This window comes from Heloderma suspectum, chromosome 16, assembly GCF_057233095.1.
Source record: "Heloderma suspectum isolate Gila_16-S chromosome 16, 16-S_ref, whole genome shotgun sequence".
Classification (NCBI taxonomy): domain Eukaryota; kingdom Metazoa; phylum Chordata; class Lepidosauria; order Squamata; family Helodermatidae; genus Heloderma; species Heloderma suspectum.
Window position 1 is genome coordinate 1,126,611 of NC_139473.1, and position 24,523 is coordinate 1,151,133.

General features: G+C 57.4%; 1 protein-coding gene across 1 annotated transcript in view; it reads right to left on the reverse strand.

Moving 5' to 3' along the window:
• Nucleotides 1–4,945: 4,945 nt before the first annotated feature.
• RTN4RL1 (reticulon 4 receptor like 1) overlaps nucleotides 4,946–24,523 on the reverse strand; it is a 54,370-nt gene continuing 34,792 nt past the window's right edge. Inside the window, exon 2 of the mRNA XM_084822583.1 lies at nucleotides 4,946–8,032. Within this exon, the coding sequence (XP_084678709.1) occupies nucleotides 6,702–8,032 (1,331 nt within the window). The 3' untranslated portion in view covers nucleotides 4,946–6,701. The remainder of the gene's footprint in view (nucleotides 8,033–24,523) is intronic.

A 24,523-nucleotide genomic window follows, 5' to 3' on the forward strand; every position in this document is an offset into this window, starting at 1 on the left:
TCGAGTGAGCGGAGGTTATGGCAAAGGGCACGTCTCGCCGCGAAAGATGAATCGCTTTCCCCTCCCGTTTGCGCCTGATCGTGGCAACATTCTTCCCCGAGACTTCAGTTATGTATATGATTGTCAAGGGCGATTCCGTCAAAGTGACAGTGGAATCGGGGCGGGGCCGTGGATGAACGGCCGGTTGCGCCGCCACAGCTGCCTCGACCCCTTTGGAGCGCAACCAGGCAGCCGGCGCTTGCTGGAGGGAGAGAGAGAGATCGGGGCGTCGCTCTCCTCCCTCGCACGAGCGCGCACTCCTTCCACGAGCATGGCCGTAAATTGCGACCAGCCCCGGCCTCCCTCCGGCAATTTCCCGGCTGGCGCTGGATCAGATGGTTGACAAGCTGAGCTTGTACGCCACGCAGTGCTGCGTCCGGGCTCTGGAAGGGCGGCGGCGGCGGCGGCGTTATTCGCGGGTGCAAAGGGCCACCGGAGCAGGACAGGCTCGCCTGAGATGTCGCTGCTCCCAGGAGCCGAAGGTTCCTGAGGGCGCAGCGAGCGCGCCCTAACCAACGCCCGAGAGAAGTGTCCCACGCGACGCGCGGGGCTCGCCCCGCTCCGTTTCCTGGGCGTCCCATGACCAGCGCTGCGCAGCTCGCGAATGCAGGCAAAGCCACGTGCCTCGCCACGCTCCGGATCCCCGCTCGCCTCCCCGCCCCCCCGCCAGCGGCCCGGAGTTGTGTTCCTCCTCCGCGAAGGGAGCCCCGTAACTGCGCCTGCTCTTCGGTGCTGAACTGAATAGCCAAAAAGTTGCGGGGCTTTGGAAAGGGCTTTGCGCGGGGCGGGGAACAGACCACGTGGGTCCTGCCCGTCTACTCCAGGCGGAAGGGCTGGGCTTGCCATTAGTTGCTGGCGCCCCTTGCTACGACTCTGCCACGGGTGCTTTGTTCTGGGGGGGGCGAGCGACCCCGCTCGGTTCCCCCGCGTTTCTGAGCGTGGCTTGCGCGGGGCCCCCCGCCCATGTTTTGGCTCCGCCCCCAACGGTTGAGCCTTCTGTTGCCCACCAGTGGCGGGGCGGAACATCGCACGCTCCTGCCCGCCTTGCTTTCGCCAAGGATGAGGCGCGCGCCCTGGCAGCGGCTCTTCTCCGTCGGGGGGGGCGCACTTTCCCCCGGGGAGCCGGTTCGCGACGAGCTTGGCGAGGAAGGGCGGGGGAGTCGGTCTCGGGCCTGACTCTTGCAGCGCGGTGATCTTCGCTCTTGGGCGAAGCGCCCTGCCTGGTCCGGGGCGAGTCCAGCAGCCGGCAAAGGGCGCTGGATGGGCGCCGTGGCAGCACCGGGCCCCCCCCCGGTGGCCGCCCCCGAGGCGCAGCGGGCGGGTTACCAAGGAGCGCGTGTTTGTGCACGAAGCACCTGGCTGCCGGCGGCTCCCCAAAGACCAGCAGCCTGCCCGGGCTGCCGTTCCTAGCGCTCCGATCGGGGATGTGTGGAGCGGCGGGCCTCGATCCCTGCTCTCCCCCAACCCCCGCGGCCATCAGCCAGGCTTTGGCTACCCTCTCCCGCTGCTCACCGCCCCACCTGCTGCGGGAGAAGCGGGCGGGGGGGCTTCCCGGCCTGCGCTCAGCCTGGCCGAGGCCGTCTTTACGCCGGGTGAAAGCGAAGGGAGGCTGGAGAGGGGCTCTCGGGGGGGGGCTCCTTTGCGTCTTGGGGGGCCGAGCTGGGCCCAAACAGGCCTCTCCCCGCCCCACTCCATCACCGGAGCTTTGCACCACTGAGACCAACCCCAGAACGAAAGGCCATGTGGGGGGGGGGTCTCCGTAGGCCCTCATCCTTCCCCGTTTCTTCCCCGGGCTGCTTGAATCCTGCCCCTCCCAGCAACCCAGGAAAGTAGGTCACTCGCTGCCGGGTCCCCGCCCGGCTCGCTGCGCGCCTTCCGCTGCCTCGGCGGCAGCGCGTGCCTGCCCCAGCTTTGGACTGCGGTGACGCGGCAAGCCCCCCTTCCCACGGCCGGGGGTCCGCTGGGGCTGCTGCGCGGCGCCGCTAGCTCCAGCCTCGCGGCGGCCCCGGGCAGGCTCTGGGCAGATCCAGCGCTCCCTTGCGCCGTTCCGTGGGGAGCCAACAGGGCGGCGGCCGGGGCCCCACTCCTCTCTGCGGCATGCTTCCAGCCGGAGGGCGCCGTGCCTTCCCGGCTCCCTCCGTTCCAGCCGTGGGCCTCTCTGCCTGCCGGGGAGACTCCTCTCAAGAAGGCGCCTGCGGCTGATGTGGACAGAGACTTCGGGATGCGCGTGGCTGGTGCAGGGAAGAGCGAGGCGAGTGCCTCAGGATCAGTCTCAGTAGTTTGGGGCTCGCGCCAGGGCCTGGGCCCAGCAGACCCTCCTTGCCTGCCCTGGAGAGCCCCTGCTTACTAGTCAGAAGGGCCACCGTGCTGTGACTGGGTTTAATTGGGGCCCTGTGGCGGAAGAGATGCCGAATGACGGTTTGGGAGGAGGCTTGCTGTGAGCAGCCTGCCTGCCTTCTTCTCCCTTGGGGAAAGCAAGCTACAGGGGACCCACCCAGGGCCTGGCTGGTGGGGCAGGAGGCTCAGACCCATTCGGTTTGGGGCTGGGTTCGTGCTTGCTGCTGTTTTGTGTCTCCCAGTGAGGAGGGTGGATCAGGGCAGGATGGGAGCCCTATAATCTAAAGGCATGTGGCGCGTGGGTGACTCAGGCAGGCCAGGGCGCCTCCCTGCTGACTTCTCTGCAGCCAAGCCACCAAGCGCTGATACCCCCGCCCCTGGCCTGGTCCCCTTTCCATGTGGCCTAGAAAATGGCTCGCTGCATAATCCTGCTTCATGTGGAACAAAGGTGCCTTGGGTCACGTTCACGGCAGGCACAGGTGGGACTCCCAGGAGCGCACCAGCAAGGATGCACATTGGTGCAAACCCACCACCCAGAAATAGACGCAGTGCAAAGCCGGGGGGTGGGGGGGAGAGAACAGCGGTGAGATTTGCAGAGCATCCAAGCCCCTGAGAGAAACAAGTTTCCAAGGACCAGGGAGGGGAGGCAGGTGGCTTTGCCAAGGAAATCAGGGAGGAAGAGGCTTCCCCCATGAAGAGGAGCTCTGTGGAAGCCAAAGGTTTGCATCCTTGGATTCCAGGCCAAGCTGCTCCAGCACCTGCTTGAGCCGCAACCTACTCACTGGGACTCCCCCCCACCCCGAGTAAACATGCATCAGACTGGGCTGCCTGTGTGCCTGTCTTGTCCTCTGGGATTCAGGCACTGCACCTCCTCACAAGCTGGGCACACCTCCTCAGGAGTACAGCCAAAGTGGAGCTACCGTTTCAGTTTCTTGAGATGCTGTGTCACCAGCCCTCCACATCCCCCACCCCCAGCCCATGTTTTGTTTCGGCGCTGCCCTCTTCAGAAGCCTTCCCATGAGCTATCAAGACTGTGCGAAGAAATAAATTCCAGAGGGGGATCCTGCTGAATCTCTTGCTGGGGAGAGAATACCGGTGAAGAGCCATAAATGCGTGTAGTCTTCAAGGTGCAACAAGAGTCTCCCTTGTTTTGTAAACAGTGATGCTTCACAGAAGCGGTCCCCAACCTCGTGCCCTCCAGATGGGTTGGACTGCAACCCCCATCATCCCCAGCCAGCAGAGCCATTGCGTAGGCTGAGGAGTCTCACTGCAAAACAGTCAAAGGCCTTGTGCATATAATCAGACTCTGTGCTCAGAGGGAGAACATACCTGCTTTGCATGCAGGAGATCCCCAGTTGAAGCCAAGGAGGACTCGTGTTTTGGACTACAACCCCCATCATTCCTGACCATTATCCATGCTGGCTAGGGCTGATGGGAGTTGGCCCAAAATATCTGGAAGGCACTAGGTTGGGGAAAGTTGGATTGTAGACAATACAGAGCTCAAGGGACGTGATATAAGGCAGCTTCCGATGTTCCTAATTAAACCAGTCCTAAGATAAGAATAATGAGGACTGGAAACTTGCTTCATTCCTGCCAGATTTGTTGCACTGTAGCTCATTGTATGCACCCTGAGCATCTTCAGATAGGGCTATGCAAGACTCCTGTCTGAAGCCCTGGAGTATCACTGCTGGTTAGTACTGAGGTAGATGGACCAAGGATGGGACTGTAGCTCAGTGGAAGAGCTCCTGCTTTGCAGGCAGAAGGCGCCTGGTTCAACCTCCATCATTTTCAGGTAGGGCTAGGAAGGAATCCTGGCTCAAACCCTGGAGAGCTGCTGCTGCCAGTCAGTGTTGACAATACTAGGTTAGATGGGCCCAGGCTCTGACTGCCCACAGCACTCTGTGTCCATCGGCCCTTTCGCATCCTCCCTTGGGTAGGAAGTTTGGGGCGGCTGCTCGTTGCTCTGTGGCAGGCAGCAAGCAGATGGACGGGCAGGCTTTTGGGTGCCTTCCAGCTTTGGTTAACAGTATTGTTTTTCAGCATTGTCTTCTGTGGCTGCCTGTAGGCTGGGCCTGTGAATTTAAGGTTGGGTTGCTGGCTCGAAAACTCTATTTTTGTTACATAAACAGGACTCGCTCCATGCACGCATTCCCCCACCGCTACCATAACTGAATCAAATTGCAGAGGGGCTCCTTTCAGTGGGTCAGAGCCAATTGGGCAGGGGTGCATGCATGCCTTTTCCCTTCCCACCCCTGCAGGTTGCAGTATTGAACAGGACCCTCCCCCCCCCCCGCCATATTTTTAAACCAAATGCATTCTTCTACATTGCTCAGGTGCCTCTGAGGACCCAGATAGAGAAACTCGGGGGGGGGGGGGCTGTCTCCTTCTTGCTGAAAGGAGCCAGGAACGTTCCGGAGGTCTGGTGAGTCAGCACATTCTTGCCCAACCCGGCTGGTGGTGTACACACCAGCGGACACGTGCCGCTTCCCAGAGCTACTCCCAATGCTGGAGAGAATGAGGCGCTGGAGCTGGGATGCATGGGACAGACAGAGAGAGAGACACCACAGCTGGTTTTCACATGGTTGCTTTATTTCCCCTCTGGGTGGTTCCCCTTAATTGGGGACGCTTCTTGCCAGTGGTGGCCTGACTTGGAACGGCCAGGGGCCTGGAAGGGACCCCTTTGGTCCAGTGTTTGAATTATAGGAGAAAAGGTATGGTGTGGCCGGGGGGTTAAGGAATTCCAGACGCCCCACCCCGGACTCCCTTCCATTTTAGCCAAAGTGTGGCCTGCCTTATAGCCTTCTAAAAATAGTGTAACTCAGGGGAGCCCCCCACCCCACCTGCCAGCATCCCTGTAACTCAAGCACTGCTTGCCCCTTTGCCCACCTGAATAATCTTTACAAAAAATCCACCCTGTTTTTCTCCCCCCCCCTTTTTTTTTTTTAAAAAGCAGGGACAAATGTCCCAAACACTATATTCCTTACCACTCAGCTGGCTCCCCCGCCCCCAGCCCAGACCCCTGCCCTTTCAGAGCTGTCGGGAGTACCTTTCCCCATGACGCTAGCAAGACCCTTAGACCAGCTACAAAGGTTCTTGCAGGACTAACACTGTCCAAATGGCCTACAAGCCCCCCCCCCCCTTCATCCTCCACCTTCTGGGGAATAGACTATGCTGACGTGATTCTAAACCTCCCATATTAAGATACTGTCCCTCCCGGACAGACACACATTTTGCTTGTAAGGATGGGTGTTTCGGCCGTTCAGCTTGGTCTTTCTCTCTCTTGTGTTGGGTACCGATAAATAAAAGCAAAGATTTGTGCTCTTAAGTTTCTAAGAACGTTGGTCCCTGCTGGTTCCCTGGTTCCCCTCCTTCCCTCCCACAAGTACCTACCAAGCTGGAGGGATTACCTAGGCCTGGGGGCCAAGTCCCCCACCCCACCCTGAAACACCTTTCTGTTTTGCTCCTGATAGGCTGGCACAGTCTGTAGTTCTGAAAGCCTAGGGCTCCTACCTACTGGTTTTCTCTGTATAGCTTATAAACATCATATAGGACATACATTTGGGTAACTAAAGGGCCAGGGGAACCTGTGCATTGGTTTTATTTTATATGTGAACACGGACATTACAAAAGAAGACGCACCTTTGTTTGAAAAGTTTGTTAAAATTTCCACCTGTAACTCTGCCTGCCCGCCTGCCCGCCCATCTTTCCTTTGGTCATGGCTGCTCCTCACCCAAGAGTTCAGCCCTGTCCTGCTAAGGTGTGAAAGGATCCTGAGATTCAGGAACTCTGAGATTGTCTTCCAAGAGACTCCCAGGTGGCGTTGGCCCAGAGCAGAAAGGTGCCCCGCCTAGGCCAGGCCTGTGTCCTTCAAGTTGGTTCATGTAGGCGTAACTGGTGATACCTTTACAGCAGTTGTGGTTCCCCTTTGTGATCCACGGGTCTCTCTCTCTCTCTCTCTCTCTCTCAAATTAACAGGATGTTACAGGGAGCGGAGTCCAGTCGTTGCGAACCGAGGATGAGCCCCCATCCCTTCTATCCTGGTTGTGGGGTGGGAGAGGGATTCCTTTTTGTAGGTGCTCGGTTGGGGCCATTTGGTGATGCGCAGGTGTGATATTGCTTGTAATCCCATCCCTGCCACGCGCAGTGCGTTCCATGCAGTCCACGTTTTTATAATCCCCCTCGCTGGCCACGAACGGGGACCAGGAAAAGGCCTGGGCTGCGTGGCTGCCTCCACAAGGCCAAATCCTTGATGTAGAGAAAAAGAAGAAGAAACAACGCTGGGGCTCCAGGGACCAGTGGTGGTTCAGTGGCTCTGTGCGGGCCGGTCAGCGGATGATCACCACCAAGGCCAGCACCCAGGTTAGGAGCACCGCCTGGGTCGCCCCCGCAGCCCTCGCCCCCGTGCTCCGTGCCCCCCCTGCCGCCTGCTGAACCCCGCTGGGGGGCAGTATGGGTGTTCGTGGGCACTTGCCCTTTTGCTTGGGCAGCAGGCCAAGGTTGGACTTGTGTTCGTAGTCTTGTATCTCCTCTGTGTTCTTCCAGGGCCCCAGAGACACCAGCTTGGTGGTCCGGTTGCGGCTTTTGGTGCAGTTCTTGCTGGGCTTCCTGTAGCCTGGGCGCTGGCCGGGCTGGAGGCTGTGCTCCCCCCCTTTCCCCTTCTCTGTGGAGGAGTGAAGTAGGGGGTGGTCTCTGGGGGGCGCCCTGTCAGCTGAGGGGAACCTGGGACCGTTGATCTGATGGAGGGACTCCGAGCCGGAGCAGCCCCGGAAGTCCTCAGCTGGGAGCTCTTTCAGGTCCTTGCCATGGACGCGCTGGGGGAACTCACAAATGACACTGGAGCTGGAGCCCCGGAAGCGGCGCAGCCAGTCCCAGAGAGACTGAGCTCGGCAGTCGCAGCTCCAAGGGTTCCCGTTCAGGCGCAAGTACTCCAAGGCCCCCAGGTGAGCCAGGGACTCCCCCTGCAGCTCGGAGAGGCTGTTGTTAAACAGGAAGAGCAAGGTGAGGCGCCGGAGGTCGTGGAAAGACTGCCGGTGGATGTTCTGGAGCTGGTTCTGGTGGAGGAGCAAGCGGTCCAGGTTGACGAGGCCCCGGAAAGTGTTCTGGTGGAGGCTCCAGAGCTTGTTCCCATGCAGGAAAAGGTGGCTCAGGTTGACAAGGTCGACAAAGAGGTCTTCGTGCAGGTAGTCGATGTGGTTGTCCTGCAGGTAGAGGTACTGCAGGCTGTGCAGGCCCCGGAAGAGGCCGCTGGGCAGCGAGCCGAGCCCACACCTGTACAGGTGCAGGGCGTGGAGCCGGACCAGCCCGTGAAAAGTCTCGGCAGCCAGCTCCCGCAGGTTGCGGTTGTCCCCCAGGTCGAGCTCCTCCAGGTGCACGAACCCCGCAAAGGTGTTTGGGTCGATGAAGGTGATGTTGTTGGAGTAGACCCAGAGGGTGACCAGCGAAGGGCTGAAGTGGCCCTGCAACAGCAGGGAGATCTGGTTATTTTGGAGAAAGATCCTCTCGCTCTCCTCAGGGATCCCCTCTGGGATGGCGAGGAAGTTGTGGGACTGGCAGCTGACGGTCATCGGTGATGGGTAGCAGACACAGTCCACGGGGCAGCAGCCAGCAGAGTGGATCTCCAGCACAAGCAGGGCGAGGAGGAGCTCCAGGAATCCCCCTGAGGAGAGAGAGAGAGCGTGCTTAGGGGGCTTTGCAAATAGGCCCATGGATGTGGCCATGGCCCGCAGCCCCCATGGGGCAACGGGGCAGGCCTGCCACGCTCGGTCATTAGCCACACCCCACCTGCCTCCTCGTCCCCACGGGCGCCTGAGCATCTGGCTCTGCCATTCTTTGGCCTTCCTCCACTCCTTGCTCAGAATATCAGAAGCTGCCTTATACTGAATTCGGCCCTCGGTCCACCTAGCCCAGTGTTGTCAACGCTGACTGGCAGCAATGGCTCTCCAGGGTTTCAGGCAGGGGTTTTTCCAGCCTGACTTGGACATGCTGCCAGGGATCGAGCCAGGGACCTTCTGCATGCAAAGCCGCGGGCCTTCCCCTGGCCTGCCCGCCATTCTCCTGAGCCGGAGTGTGCCCATGGCTCCCCCATCCACCTGAATATAAGTAGAGCCCTGGAGGGGGGTCAGCCCAAAGAGGGCCCATCCAGTCCGGCCACCTGTTTCCCACAGGGCGGACCAGTCACGTGCCCCAGTGGGAAGCCCGCAGCAGGGCAGGAAAGCAGCAGCCCACCCTCGCTGCCTCTGGATGCTGGAGCCCGTTTACCCACTGCACGAATGGCCATCAGTAGCTCCATCCTCTCTGAGGTGTCTTTTAAGACATCCAAGGTCCTAGCCATGCCCACATCTTGTTGCTACAGTGCGTGGAGGAGTTCCCTCCACTCCTCTGGGCTTGGAGATGGGCTGGCAAGGAGTGAAAGCCCCCATCAGCCTGGCCTCGTGCTCCTTGATATCCTGATGAGCCCCGTGATAGCCTGATGAGCAAACTAGCTCAAAGTGGGCTAGATGAAACAACGATCCAGTGGATCCACAGTTGGCTACAGAATCGGACTCAAAGAGTGCTTATCAATGGGACCTTCTCAAACTGGGGAGAGGTAACGAGTGGGGTACCGCAGGGCTCAGTCCTGGGCCCAGTGCTCTTCAACATATTTATTAATGACTTGGAGGAGGAGGTGCAGGGAATGCTGATCAAATTTGCAGATGACACCAAATTGGGTGGGATAGCTAAAACTTTGGAAGACAGAAACAAAATTCAAAGTGATCAGGATAGACTGGAGCGCTGGGCAGAAAACAACAGAATGACATTGAATAGGGAGAAATGCCAAGTTCTGCACCTAGGAAAAAGAAACCAAATGCACAGTTACAAGATGGGGGATATGTGGCTCAACAACACTACAAGCGAGAAAGATCTTGGAATTGTTGTCGATCACAAGCTGAATATGAGCCAACAATGTGATGTGGCTGCAAAAAAGGCCAATGCTATTTGGGGCTGCATTAATAGAAGCATAGCTTCCAAATCCCAGGAAGTACTAGTTCCCCTCTACTCAGCACTGGTTAGGCCTCATCTGGAGTACTGTGTCCAGTTCTGGGCACCACACTTTAAGAAGAATGCAGACAAACTGGAGAGGGTTCAGAGGAGGGCAACAAAGATGATCAGGGGACTGGAAACAAAGCCCTGTGAAGAGAGACTGAAAGAACTGGACATGTTTAGCCTTGAGAAGAGAAGACTGAGGGAAGATATGATAGCACTCTTCAAGTACTTGAAAGGCTGTCACAGAGAAGAAGGCCAGGATCTCTTCTCCATCATCCCAGAGTGCAGGACACGGAATAATGGGCTCAAGTGACAGGAAGCCAGATTCCGGCTGAACATCAGGAAAAACGTCCTGACTGTAAGAGCAATACGACAATGGAACCAATTACCTAGGGAGGTGGTGGGTTCTCCCACAATGGAGGCGTTCAAGGCGAGGCTGGACAGCCATCTGTCGGGGATGCTCTGACTTGGATTCCTGCATTGGGCAGGGGGTTGGACTCGATGGCCTTGTAGGCCCTTTCCAACCCTACTATTCTATGATTCTATGATTCCTCCCCCCATGGCACAGCCCCCTCCCCCACACCAGGCCTCCACCACACGCCAGCCTCACCAAGCCTCCCCCCTCCGCCACAGGTCCACACGCCGTGGCTCCCCTTCCAGCCGCTCTCCCAGGCACTCTGTTCCCGAATATTGCCAGCGCGCGGGATCAAGGCCAGAACCCCTCTGCCGTTATCTATTATTTATTCTCTGAAATATTAATGCCCTGCCCTTTGCCAAGCGGCACCAAGGTTGCTATAGCATCCGACTGCTGAAGATGCTCCAGTGCTCTTTTAATTGCCATTTGGAAGGGGCGGTTAATCCCCCCTTATTTAAAAAGATCCACTTAAGACGCATAAGCCTTCCGGGAATGTTCCTGGGGCCGCCACTGAGGGGCCCACTGGAGGAGCTGGGCCGTGGGGCACCCAGGGCTTTTCCTTGCCTCTGCAATTTCCTAAAGTCAACAGCACCTCTTGTTTGTCTGGCGCGGAGGGTGAGGGGGGGCAACAAGTCCCTGCTGGTAACAAACTCTGACAGCGATAGAAGGCATGCTGCGGGGATCAGCTGAACTCCTTGCGCTGGGACCACAGACCCTGGCTTGGATGTGGCTTCAGGCGCTGCCTCTGTGCCACAGTCGCACTTGGTGCCCACGAGCAGCTTAAAGCCCGCAGTAGGGGGGAGTGGCTGGAGGGCTGGCTTGGGGGAGGAACCCCAGCTTCAGAGCCACCCTTGGCCATGGAAGGGAGGGAGGCTGCAGCACCTCAAAAGGCTCACTGTTGTTTCCTCTGTGGCAGTAGCTCTGGTATTTGCCAGCCAGTCCTGGAGAAGGGCAAAGTGCCCCATTTCAGCCTAACTTCTCTCACGGGGTGGAGGTCATGAGAAGGGGGGGGGAATAAGCCTTTATTCCCCCGCCCCCATTTTTGAGCAGCCCTGCAAGGTACTCCAGGATATTTGTATTCTTCAGAGAACTGGTGTGCATTTGAATCTCACCTCTACCACTGCTTGACGGCCTTAGGCAAGCCACTCTCTCAGCCTCCCCCCCCCCATCTGTGATCTGAGAGAGAATAATCCTGGCTGACCTTACAGGCTCCTTATTGTATGTGACTCCCTTTGAAATACTTGAAAGGGCTATGCAAATGTGAAGTCTTATTTTTAAGCAAGAATATCTCGGAGTGCTCCAAGCATGTGGCCCGGCCTCATCCTCATGACTGCCACATAAAGTACCCCTTTGCATCTGACAGGCTCAAAACACTGTTGAGGCCCCTTGAGTTCAGTGGGACTCTCCTCCCCAGGAAGCACGTGGAGGGGCACTGCAGCCTAAGACCCCTCTGCTGGCTTTTTGCTGCAGCTACTTGGGAGGGCCTCCGTTGCCACTGCCTCCTCTGTGGCCTGAATTTTCCTCAGGAGGGGTGGGGAGCCATTGCCACCACCCTCAGCAGCCCCAGCTGAGGCCTCCAGTGTGCCACGCTCAGGGGAAAGCTGTCCTTCTACATCAGCCACTCCCAGCCCCGGTGCAAGCAGGCACAAACAGCTACACTTGGCCCGCGTGGCTTCAAGCTTGCAGCATGTCTCTGCAACGCGATCTCCGTCTCATGGTGGGAAGCCAGAAGTCAGGTGCATGGAATCTCCCTCAGTTGCACCATCCCCCTCTGAAGGCCCAGGCGTCTGTCAGACATTTGACCCCACCAGGATCCTGTGCTGTTCTTGTCCCCCCCCATATATCCCACAGCACTTAGAAAATCCACGCTCTTTGCCAATAAGAGCAAATCCAGGGCGAGTTATGCAAAGTAGGCCTCAACGCGTGATTGATGCACTTATTTGACATAAATTATTCTGCTGTGGCCAGAAGGGGCCCTGTTCTGGCTTCTCTGCTTCTTGCCACCAAAAGGGCTAGAAGCTTACCTTCAAAAAGCAAGAAAGCCAGCGGAGATTCTCAAGACACTGACTTCTCTACCAGCCATTATTTGGGGAATGACCTCTCCTGGCACTTGGTAGCCTCTGTCCACACACACTGAACAGGATCACGGGACCTAAGCTAAGCAACTACCAAATTCAGGCCAACTGTTGGCCCATGCTGCTGAGGTGAGGGACGGGAGGCCTCAATGAGGATGGAAATAGAGCCACTTCCTTCCAAGGCAGACGGGCCCCCGCCCATCTAGCCCAGGAGTTATTGGTTACATTTCTATACTACCCAAAGGTCTACTGCATTATCTGCCCTGGCTGGAAACGCCGGGAATTGAACTGAGGACCTCCGTGCAAAGCAGGGGCTCTACCACTGACCTGGTGGTCTTTCCCCTAAAAACAAAGTAAGGTGCTAGCCCTCACGGTTCTGAATAAATGACCAATTTAAATAGGAGCATCGGGAATGGCCTTCCACTGAGCCCTGGGGCCTTCTGCATGCAAAGCGTGTGCTCTCCCACAGACCCAAGGCCCAAGTTCTGCACCTAGGAAAAAGAAACCAAGTGCACAGTTACACGATGGGGGATACTTGGCTCAACAACACTACAAGCGAGAAGGATCTTGGAATTGTAGTAAATCACAAGCTGAATATGAGCCAACAATGTGATGTGGCTGCAAAAAAGGCAAATGCTATTTTGGGCTGCATTAATGGAAGTATAACTTCCAAGTCCCGGGAAGCACGAGTTCCCCTCTACTCAGCACTGGTTAGGCCTCATCTGGAGTACTGTGTCCAGTTCTGGGCACCACACTTTAAGAAGGATGCAGACAAACTGGAGAGGGTCCAGAGGAGGGCAACAAAGATGATCAGGGGACTGGAAACAAAGCCCTATGAGGAGAGACTGAAGGAACTGGGCGTGTTTAGCTTTGAGAAGAGAAGACTGAGGGGAGATATGATAGCACTCTTCAAGGACTTGAAAGGCTGTCACAGAGAGGAAGGCCAGAATCTCTTCTCCATCATCCCAGAGCTCAGGACACGGAATCATGGGCTCAAGTGACAGGAAGCCAGATTCCGGCTGAACATCAGGAAAAACTTCCTGACTGTTAGAGCAATATAGCGATGGAACCAATGACCTAGGGAGGTAGTGGACTCTCCCACCCTGGAGGCATTCAAGATGAGGCTGGACAGCCATCTTTCAGGGATGCTCTGATTTGGACTCCTGCATTGAGCAGTGGGTTGGACTTGACGGTCTTATAGTCCCCTTCCAACCCTACTATTCTGTGATTCTGGGAGACCCTCTCTGGGCATAACCCCATTGGTCCAAACATACCCTGTCTTGCCTCCCACCAGCACCACCACTACAAAGCACTGAGAATTCTAGTTTGCAACAGAGGGAAAAGTTGCCTTATCTCAGGTCAAACTGTTTCACCATTGAACCTGGGACCTTCTGTTGGCATGCAAAGCAGGTGCTCTGCACATGGATCCCTTCCCCTCTGCCTCTTGCACAATCGGTCTCTATCAGCAGCAATCTTTGCCTGTTTACTCAGAAGTAAGTCCTATTGTGTTGAGAGGAGCTTACCCCTTACATGCGGGAGCATAGGATCACAGCCTGAAGAAGCCATCCTATGCTTCCAGATCTCTTCCCCACACCCGCCAGACACACACGCCCCACCCCCATCTTCCCTGCTTGCTCTGGGCTTCCTCACAGGCCTGTCCGAATTACGCCCCACGTGGCTATTCTAATTGGGCACTAATTAGGCATTGCTTAATGGACACTTAGAATAATTCATCTCCTGCACTGTCCAGCCAGCAGGAGCGCCTCCCTCGTTAGGAGGCTGCCACGGGCTTATAAATGGCCTTCATTTCCTCGCTTTCCTACATCCCAGCCTGGCTGCGAGGAGGAGGGCGGACAGCTCCTCTTTCGAGACCTCCCTGAGGCACATGGGATTGGAGCGGTGGAGAGCAGCATCAGTGTGTGCTGGGAGAAGGCACCCTCAGGAAGAAGCTGTGGCCAGCTAGGACAGTTCAGGAGCCCCCCAGGGCAGACTGGGGAGTGTGGGAAGAGAGTCTATTCCAGCCTTCCCCAACCTGGGGCCTCCCGGGAGTTGTAGTCCACTGCATCTGGGGAAGGATGGACTCTGTTCTGGCTCCGTCTGCCCCCTCGCCCTTGTTGCCGCCAGTTCTATTTCCGCCACAGCCTTGCTCTGAGCCCCTTGGAGACTTGGCTCTTCCCTCCCTCCTTCCCTTGCCCAGCCAGCATCTAGCAGCGGTCCCCACAGGGCCCTGCCACCAGAGACCCTGCAGCGTTGTTTACCGCACAGCTCCGAGGGCTCCCCTGGGGCGCTCCTTGCCACGCCAGGCCAGGCCGAGCTGAAGGCAGCTCTGGAGAGAGCAGTGGTGGGTTGTTTTCCGCACTGGGCCTCGAGCAACTGCCTAGAAACAGGCCAGAGGGCGCAAGGGGCTGCCTCCTGCCTAGACGGACCCTGGGCCTCTCTTGTGTGGTGCTGTCTCTACACAGGCGGGCAGCAGTGGCTCTCCGGGGGCCCAGACAGAGAAGGGTCTTTCCCAGCCTTCTCTGGAGGTTCCAGGAACTGAACCTAGGACCTTTTGCTGGCAGTGCAGTGCTCTCTGGCTGACCCCTTCCGTTAAAAATAAAAGTAAGATTCTGGTCCTCATGGTTCTGAACAAAGTGCTGATTTAAATAGGACGCTGCCTTATGCTCTAGCTCAGGCTTGTCTACACTGGCTGGCAGCAATGGGGGCAGGAGGTCTTTCCTGTGCCTGGGATTGAAGTCAGTGCTCTGCCACTGAGCCACAGCCTATCCCTGCTAGCCGTCTTGAGCCCCACTGTTGCAACACCCTGCTCCCAATCTCAGTTTCTCTTTCAGACAACGGGAGGCTCATCACCACACCCCCACGCTGGCCGGGCTGTCCTTTTCCTTCTGTACCCGGCACAGATTCTCAAAGTTTCCCAAGCCTTTGTCGTCGCCTCCTCCATCTTCCTCTGCTGCCTCGACCTGCCCCGGACGCTCCTCCTCCAACTCTGCTGCCCCAGTCTTCCCCTCTCTTTGATGACTCTGCCCCACTCTCTTTGCTGCAGCCCCTATCTGGAGGATCATGAGTCTCTTCCCCCACCCACCACCCACCCCCGTGAGTAGGACTGCCACAACATGTAATTGGTTAGATTGGTTTAAAAGAATATTTCTAACCAACTAAAGGCACCCCGATTAACTGGGCAGCAAACGTCTTTTCAAAAGCATTGTTTGTAATACTTTGTTCTTCTAGGGAGTGCAGCGGGCAAGAGGCGCCATTTTCCAGGAGCCTTCTCTCTCGCACGGGAAAGAGCGCCACCTCTGCTAAGGGGAAGCCACCTATATGCCTGTGCGCATCATCCAAAAAGCCTTCCCTGGCTGGGAACATGCTGGCTGGGAGATGCTGGGAGTTGCACACCAGGTTGGGGAAGGCTAAAAACCAAGAAAGGATCCTTCTTGCTTCAGAAATGCTTTTTTACTATTTACCTGGACACAAATGCATGTAAATCTAACAGAGGTATTAATTGGCTAACAGCTGTACAATGCATGGATGACTACTTCTTTAACCAGCTTGCAGCCCTGTAAGTGAAGTTTTGGAAACACCTTTGGGGTTCCTAATTGGAGCCCTCCAGCCCACAAGAACCCCGTTTCCGAGCAAGCCCCCCCCCATTTTAGCTTGGCCCTGAGTGGTGCCTGCTGCCCCCTTGGACAAGAGCAGCCCCCTCAAAAGGCGGCCTGCCGTCCAGGGCGCCGCTCAACCCGACAGTGGCACAGAGGTGCAGCAGCCTCCCTCAGTCCTGGCGCGCAGCGTCATAAATAACTGACAGATCCCAGCTGTTTAGAATTATAGTTTCTGATAGAGTGACAGCTGTTTCCAATCCCCCAGTAATCGCCCCGGCAGTTCTGGAACATAAAAATCATGAGAGAAAATTTTGTCTTTGCATAATTTGGTTAGGCAAGCTGTGGCTTACTAGCAATTACGACCTCGGAGGCAGGGCCCCGGGGGCCACCAGTCGATGGACGCATTTGCCAGTGGGAAGCGTCAAGGCAGTTCGGCAGGGGGGCAGAGGGAAGTCCCTCCTGCCAGCTGTGCGCTGGTTCAAACAGCAATGGAAGGCGAAGATTCCCTTCCAGATAGAAAGGTGACTTTGGGTCTGAAAGGGGCAGGGAGAGGTGGCAGGTGGGCCGGTAGGCGGGTCCCCTTTCACCGGTGTGGAAATTGGCCAGGCCCCCCTGGAGAAATGGGCGAGGGGTGGAGGCCACGCAACATGCCGGGGTGGAATCTGTGTATCTGTACCGCTGCAGCAACATGGGTGCATTAAGAGCATGCGCTCTGGGCCCACACGAGAGCCGGTGTGGTGTGGTGGCTATAGCACTGGAGCTGCGGCTGGGAGATCCGGGTTCGAGTCCCCACTCAGACGTGAAGCTCAATGGGTGCCTGGGCGAGTCACCGGCTCTCAGCCTAAACTACCGGATGGGGTTGTTGTGAGTACGGAATGGAGAAGAGGAGGGCCACGTGCGTCGCTTTGGGTCCCTGGCAAGCGTGGAACAGGTGGCATATAAATAACACAATGAACAAACCTGTAGAGGGTTGCAAGGCAGGCATCAAAGATCGCAGCAGTTATGAAATGAAGGTTCACTCCATGCTAGAAGGCAGAGGAAGCCGCCTTCTACCAAGGCAGACCCTGGGTCCATCTAGCCCAGTATGGTCAACACTGACTGGCAGCAACGGCTCCCGTGCATTTCAGGCCCTGCCTGGGGATGCGGGGACTGAACCTGGGACCTCCTGGTGCCAAGCGTGTGCTCTGGGGGGGTGGGCGCTGAGGCTGACAAGGGCAGTTTCCCCGGGGGGGATGTGGGATTAATAGCAGAGGGCATGATTCGAACCCGGGTTATTCTTCAGCTCACAGGCTGTTACCTGCTCTGCTATACCAGCTCCGCTGTAGACAGGCAGTACTTTGAGCAAGATCGTGGCACAGACTCCGTGGTTTCTAGGCACCAAGATCGGTGGCAGCACCAGCAACTGGTATGTATGGTGCTAGGCAGCCCTGGGCACCACACCAGCTGAGTGCAGAATCATAGCCGCCCCTTCTCCTCTCCAGTGGTCATGATTTGAGGGCCTCCCCTGCCTGTGCTGCATCCTGCTGTTGAGGGGTGCTGAGGGGGGAGCCTTTTCAAGGTCATGTGGAAGTCCTTCCAGCCCCCCATCCAGTGTCTCAGCTGGGCACTTATTGCAGTTTTAAAGCCAGCCATAAATTCCGTACTGTAATAACAGGGAAAATCAATACTGCAGGCTGAAACTCTTGCTTTATCTTGCCTTGCAGCCGGGCCCGGGACCTCCCCATGGGGCCCTTCCTCCTGAACCAGACAAATGAACGCCAGATGGGCGGATCGCCCTCCACACCAGGTGCTGGCCCTGCCAGGGGGGGGGGGGGTGTCAGTTAATTGTGGTCATTTCCTCCTGTTGTTTTCCCCCTTATCTTCCTTGCAATAAAACTCAAGGGCGATGTTATTAAAGAGGCACTTCTGGATGAAATGGTCCCCACCCCACCCCGCACTCTCCCCAGGCTTCTGGACATCTGGCGCCAGCCAAGGGGCACATTTGGGTCCAGGGGCTCTCTTGGCTCCATGGCCAGCCCACTCTGGGGCACCTTTGGCCTTCTGCCTGCAGAAAGGCCTTGAACGTTTGCCACCTCAAGAAGGCGGCACCCTGAAATCCTTCTGTGCACGTTGACACAGAAGGGAGATGCAGTACGTGCAGCGGGGCTTGCTCCCAGGTAAACATGCACGGGATTGCAGCCCTCATAACATGCACAGCCACCCAGCCACACACAGCCCACCTTTTTCTACACACTTCTGAAGGATTCCGAAGGCCAGCCCACCAAGGCAGCCAGGAGGCTCTCTGGCAAGGGCTTCCAGCATGCTGAAACTCCCACGGCAGCCATGCCCCACTGGGACACCGCTCCAGCGAGCTGTTTTCTCTCTGTCACCGAGGTGCTCCACTTCACCCCGAGAACAGGGGGAGTTGCTGAGTCACCATGGGTTCATCTACACCAGTGCCAAGAGGGTCGGACATAGGGGTGCACGAAAGTCACTTACCTGGTCTCGCAGCTTTTCGCGGTGGGGGGGAGGCGCTTCGCTGCTCTCCCCACGAAGTTCAGGCCGGGGGGGGGAGGCTTCCCGCCTCGCCCGGCCGAAATTCAGGCCGGGGGGGAGGCGCCTCGCCCGGCCGCGAAATTAAAAGTTAAAAAAAAAAAACGCCCTCGTGATAGGCTACGTGACGATTAACGTAGCCTATCACGGCTAGATTTGCAAAGTCAGCCGTGATAGGCTACGTAAATCGTCACGTAGCCTATCATGGGTGACTTTAAAAAAAAAAAGCGCGTACGCAAATGCCAGCCCCCATAGGGAGCCGCCATTCGCGTTCCTTATTTGGTCGCTGTAGTCTATGTAAATCTTTACGTAGACTACGGCGAAAATAAGGGCAACGCAAATAGCGTTGCCCTTATTTTCGCCGTAGTCTACGTAATCTTTACGTAGACTACAGCAACCAAATAAGGAACGGGAATGGCGGCTCCCTAAGGGGGCCGCCATTATCCGTACACGCTTGTTTTTTTTTTTTAAAGTCACCCGTGATAGGCTACATGACGATTTACGTAGCCTATCACGGCTGACTTTGCAAATCTAGCCGTGATAGGCTACGTTAATCGTCACGTAGCCTATCACGGGGGCGTGTTTGTTTTTTCTTTTATTGGAATGGCGGCGGCGGCAGCCGGTCAAAAGACCGGCTGCCGCTCCTGCCCCGGACAAAGACCCGACGAACCGCCGGCCGGACCCGCCACTGGGAGGGACATTCGCCAAAGGTAAGTCCCGTCCTGGGGGGGGGGGGCGGGGGGGCGGAGAATTTCTCCCCAAAACTTGTTCGGGGGGCCGAACACGTTGGCGCTCGGCCCCCCGAAGTTTCGGGGAGAAATTCTCCACCATCCCTAGTCGGACAACAGGGCAGAGCTGGGCACTGCAACCCTGGGGAGCCCCCAGCTGGTCCCACCAGGTGGTTGCAAGCAGTGCTGTGGGTGGCTTCCCCTCCCATGCCACTAAAGGGAAGCGCTGCAGTCAAGGCTGTAGCCCCATGGTGCACCATTTTATATCACGCGGTTCTTGTTTACCAAATGTGATCAGCGGTGTGCCGAACCAGTTGGACGCTACCTTTGGGCAGGCGTGGCCAATGAGGGCACCAGAGTGGTGACAGGATCACCGCTCCAGAGTCTCGGGCCACTCTTGGCCCTGCTACCCGAGACCAACACAGAGGCGCCGGCGACTGAACCCGGGGCCTTGGGCATGGAAAGCAGCGCATTGCCACTGAGCCACGGCCCCTCTAGGGGCAGCTAGTGCCAGGCTGGCCCTGCTGGGCGTAGGTGCCTGTGGCCTAAACTCCATGTGACACTGCAAAGGAGCTGATGCAGGGGGCCAGCCGCCTCCACTGCTGCAGACAGAAGGAAACCAGGCCGCTTGCCAGAGAGCCTTGTGTCTGCATCGACTCCCGGAGGATGGCTGGGGGACTGGGGGGGCTCCTTTATGCTTCCTTGTGCCTTGAAATCTGCCCCGAAAGGCAAGATTGCCTTCTGTGTGTCAGAGGATGTGTGCTCCTCAAAAACAAATTAGCACCGATCCGCTTCTTGAAAGCGGCCATCAGGGAACAGTCCCTGAATGCGCCGCCAAGGAGAGTTATAACGCTTCCAGCAGCTAATCCACTCGCAGGGCAGCTCCAGGACCCACAGCTGAGGTGGCAGCCTGCCCAGGAAAGTGACAGTCCACAGAAGCCAGCGGGGCACAGGCTCCTGTGGAGGCAGAGTAGGGATGGAACGTGGGGTTCCCTGGAGGGGGGAGATGGAGAGCCTGGTTCGCGGGAGCCGCCCGCCCAGCTCCAGAACCCGTTTCCTTCTGTGCCCTCCTCTGCCTCACTCAGGCCCCAAGCGGGAAGACGCCTCCATCACGTGCTGTCTCTGCCCCATTTCTCATTCCCCATCAACATCCAGGATGCTCTCTCATCTCCCTGCTCTCCAAAGAGGCCAACTGAGCCATTTCCCCAGCACTCGACATCCTGCTTTGGAGGGCCTCCCAGCCTCCTTTGGCCTCTTCAAAATACCGTGGAAGACCATGAGCCACAGCCATGGCTAACCAGAGGAAGCCGGCCGATTCCGAGCTGTGGGCTTGCGAAGCTCAGGAGCGCAGGCATGAGACAGCCTCTAAAAACCACTGGCTGGTGGCCTTTGGCTTTGATATCGACACCGTGAATCACCGCCTCCTGGCCTGTGGCGAGATGTGGCTGTTGAGGTGTGATTTGGGAACTCAACGTAAGAACATCAGAAGAGCCCTGCTGGATCAGACCGAGGGTCTATCTAGTCCAGCATTCTGTTCACACAGTGGCCAGCCAGCTGCCCCAATGGGAAGCCCACAAGCAGGACACGAGTGCAACAGCACCTTCCTGCCCATGTTCCCCAGCAACTGGTGTACATAAGCACACTGCCTCTGATCCTGGACGCAGCATAGAGCCATCAGGACTAGTAGCCACTGATAGCCTTCTCCAGGAGTTTGCCCGCAAGGGGGAGGGGTGCTGCCGTGCTCCTGTCCCACTTGTGGGCTTCCCCTTTGGGCATCTGGTTGGCTGCTGCAGGGACAGAACACTGGACTAGAGAGGCCCTTGGTCTGATCTGGCAGGGCTTATGGGTGGCACCCCCAAGTCTGCCTTCTGGGCTGGTTCCCCTACACTGCCGCTCAGCCCTGTCAGTGGTGCAGTCCAGGCGGCTGGCCTGTAGCGGCCACATTTGACAGCTGCCTGGCTCCTGCTGCTCAACACCAGTTTTCCAAAGTTTAAGGACATTAAGAAGTGTTGAAAGGAAAACAAGGGAGGGAAGCTTTGGCAGGGAGAGAGAGGAGAGGCACAGCTAATTAAAAGCAGAGGGGCGACGCGGTCCAGGCAACCGTGCACGCTCGTCTGTCTCCAGAGGTGCGGAAGCCTTTGAAAGGCCTTGTCAGGAGATCCTTTCATCCCACCTGATGCTGGCTGATGGAGGGCCGAGCCAGCACGGCTTGGAAGGGGGAACGAGGGAGCAGCGGCCGTACAGACTTCTCACTCGCCATCTGATGGCTGCTGATAGCATTTATCCTCATGGCAACATCTGTGGCTTTCATGGCGCATTTCCCTCTGAAGTGTGGCTTGTCTTTGTTTGCCCCTTTCAAGGGCCTTTCATCACTCCAGTCACCACCAAAAAGGCGGTTATGCAAAGTTGCGCAGGAACAGGCACCGGACTGGGGAGGCTGGGAGGGTGATGCCCCGGAGCACCACTGCTGCCAGCGCACGGATGCTAACCAGCCACCCTAGCCAATGGTGGAGGCTGCAGAGGGTTGCCCAGCCTCCACCGCACCTGCGTTCTCTGCATTGCACATTCCTGTGATGTTCAGCAGCCTAAAAAGCATCTCATACCTAAAGGAGCTAGTCCATGTGACTGTGATAATAATACATGGGCAGTGCCTGGGGAAATCTTGGAAGCCAGTGAACAGAAGGAAGTGCATGCCTGATCCAAGACATTTTTGTTCAGCTCACAAGGTTAGATGGCTTTCAAGGGGGGCCAGACAAACTCCTGGAGGAGGGCGACTCAGTCAGTGGCTACTAGTCATAATAGCTATGAGGACCCTCTAGGTTTAGCCACAGTCTACCGTGGAACACCCATTGCTGGGGAGAACCAGGAGAGGGCTGAGGCCTTCATGGCCTGCTGGTGGGCTTCCCAGAGGCACCCAGCTGGTCACTGAGAGAAGAAACAAGGGTGCTGGGCAAGATGGACCCTGTCTGGCCTGATCAGGAAGGCCTCTTCCAGTGTTATTACATCTTGCCTCCTGCCCTGGACTCAATGTGTGGCTTTGGGCAAATCATCCCCTTTCCCCACTCTCTCTTTCTTAGCCTCAGTTTCCCATCTCTAAATAAGAGCATTCATCACCTACTTTACAGGACTGATGCAATCCAAATTCTGGAAGGAGAGCCAGCAGTTCGCCTGCTACAGCAAACCAATGACCAATGGCGTAGTGGTCAGTTTTGAAGCACAGGCGCTTGTCATGACAGTCCCGCCCCCCCCAGATCCCAAACGTGCCAGGAGCTGTGTGGGTCCAGCTCTAGCAGTTTCCATCTCTGCCAGGAGCAGGTCTTTTGTGAAGCCAGTGGGTCTTCGTTGCCCATTCCAGACCAAGGCACCCAAAAGGAATTGTGTTACAATAGGGAACAATTTATTGTTCCTGAGAAAATCCACCTGACCCCACAGCTACTGTGAGGACTGCGGCCAAGCTGAGAAAACAGGGAAGTGTGGGGGGGGCAGCTGATGTGCTGTGCCCCACCCCCCAAAAGAAAAGATTTGCGGATGTGAGCTCAGGCCTGCCAAAGCTCAGGCCATAGGCAAGCCGTCTGTCTTTCCATGCACCAGGAGGCATTGTTGTTTTGGTCACCGTGACTGTAAAGTCGTTGGCGAAGGGAACGAGTTCACGGGATGGATGGAAGGCCACAGCAGCAGGAGCCTGAGCAGGGATGTGGAGATGGGGGTGAAGGTGGCCTTGAGGGGTCTGCCCCAGGAACAGCCCCTCGTTGGATGGGGCGTACTCCCAGGAAAACACGCACAGGTGTGTCGCTGCAGGGGGCGGGGGGCTTGCCTTCCAGCCAGCCCATCTCTTGACATGCCCCCCCATCTCACATCTCTTGGTAAGGGTAGCTACGGCTGCCGCTCATTGGAATAACCTTTCAGGTTTCATTTAGAGCCTCTCTCTTCCCACTGAGCAGCCTCATCCGTGAACACTTTACTAATTGCAACTTTTAATATGCTGGATGGAAAGACCACGAGATCAAAGCCAGCAACTGCCACAGCGGCACAGGCTGCCAGAAAAGCCAGTTCAGGGGGGCGAGGCAGGCGGTGGGGGAGAATGCGGGGGACATGGGGCGGCCTGGCAGAGAGGAGGAACAGCGGGTGCCCCCTTCACCTATACAGGTGTGACAGGAAAGAAGTGAAGCAAGCCAATGATGCTGTGTCTTCTGCACCTTCTGCGGCTACAGTAGGACAACGGTGGACCCCAAAGGGGAGGCAGGAAGGCTCCAGGCATCAGCACTGAGGGCTTCTCGTGAACACCAGGCTGAACGAGAGCCAGCTGTCAGGCTGCAGAAAAAAAGGCCAAGGCCCTGCGCTGCCTTGCCACCAGCAGCCTTTCCCAGGCTCAAAGCGTTCCAGTTCTGCGCTGCTAAAAAGACCAATTTCGGAAGCACCCTGATCCCGCCCCCCCAATCACAGCTGCTGGAGACGGCTCATGGCAAGCTGGGAATGGGCAGAGGAGGAGGCCCATGAAGCTGAGCCAAGTCAGCGGAGGAACCGGGCTTCACAGAGTGAGGGAAGGAGATGTTAGTGGACGTCTGTCAGCAGTCTTAAGAGACTGGGAAGGATCTTGAAGAGGAGGAGCAGCGGGTTGTTCAGCCTGTGGTGTGAAGCCTGGACACCAACATTTAAAGCCACAGGGAGGGAGAGTTAAATTGAACGTTCGGAGATCTTCCCTAAACAAGGGGGCAGCTTGGCTGGGTGTAGGAGGGAGGGAGCTGCCTGCTGCCTGCCCAGCCTCCCGGCTCCCTTCAGAGGGCTCCATGGAGGGGTGAGCGGGAGGGAGGGAGGGCACAGAGTAGCAGAACATGACGGGGCTCTGCAGGAGCTGGTCCATTGCTGCCTCCACCCAATGCTGCCTGCTCCAACTGGCGGCAGTGCCTCTGCCCTTCCCCTTCCCCTGCTGCCAAGCCGGCCCTTTGACGTGGAGAGGCCAGGGATTGAGCCTGGGACCTCTGGCATACCAGGCAGGTGCTCTTAGCACCGAGCTAGGCTTTCTCCCTGTGAGAACGTCGGAAGCTGCCTTCTACCCAGCCCAGTACTACGTCCACCAGCCTTCCCCAGCCTGGAACCCAAGACCTTCGGCACGCAAAGCAGGGGCTCTGCCACAGTTCATGGCTGGCACACAGTACCGCCTGCCAGAACCTGGTCGTGCCTGACGCTGCGGGTCTTGCTTGGAGCAGAGCGGCCGAGACGCTCGAGGTCCTTCCCACTTGGCTGCCCGACACCACAAGCTGGCCACTGCCAGCAGCACTGCGTGGGGTCCAGTGCAAGCGCTCGAACTGGGATGCACAAGCTGCCTTGCCCGGGACCCTCCACCCACCCAGGATCCCCCCCCCCGAGATGGGCTCCCCAAGAGAATCAGAACCAGGGCGGGAGCCCCCGAGAGCCAAACTGTGGGGCAAGGAGTAGGAGGCTGCCCCTGCCAGGCCTTGGTAGGGATGCAAGAGCAGAGCCAGGCCCTCCTCCACGAGGGTTTTTTGCCTTTATGCCCCACCCCCCTCTGGCCCCAACAGACCCTCTGGCCCTCTGCCCCTGCCGTGTGTTCCCCCATCGCTGGCCAGGCAGCCAGGCGAGAGATCCTGCAAGGCGTTGGGAGAGCGCTGGGCCCCCGCCCCCCCGCCCCTGATCCAGTTACACGCGTGCAGCAGCGCCTCAGCAGAGGCAGGGAGGGCAGCCCATTAGAAGCCTCTAATCCAATCACCGAGACCCGGACAGCGAGAACAACAGCCATCCGCAATGTGGGGAGGCCGG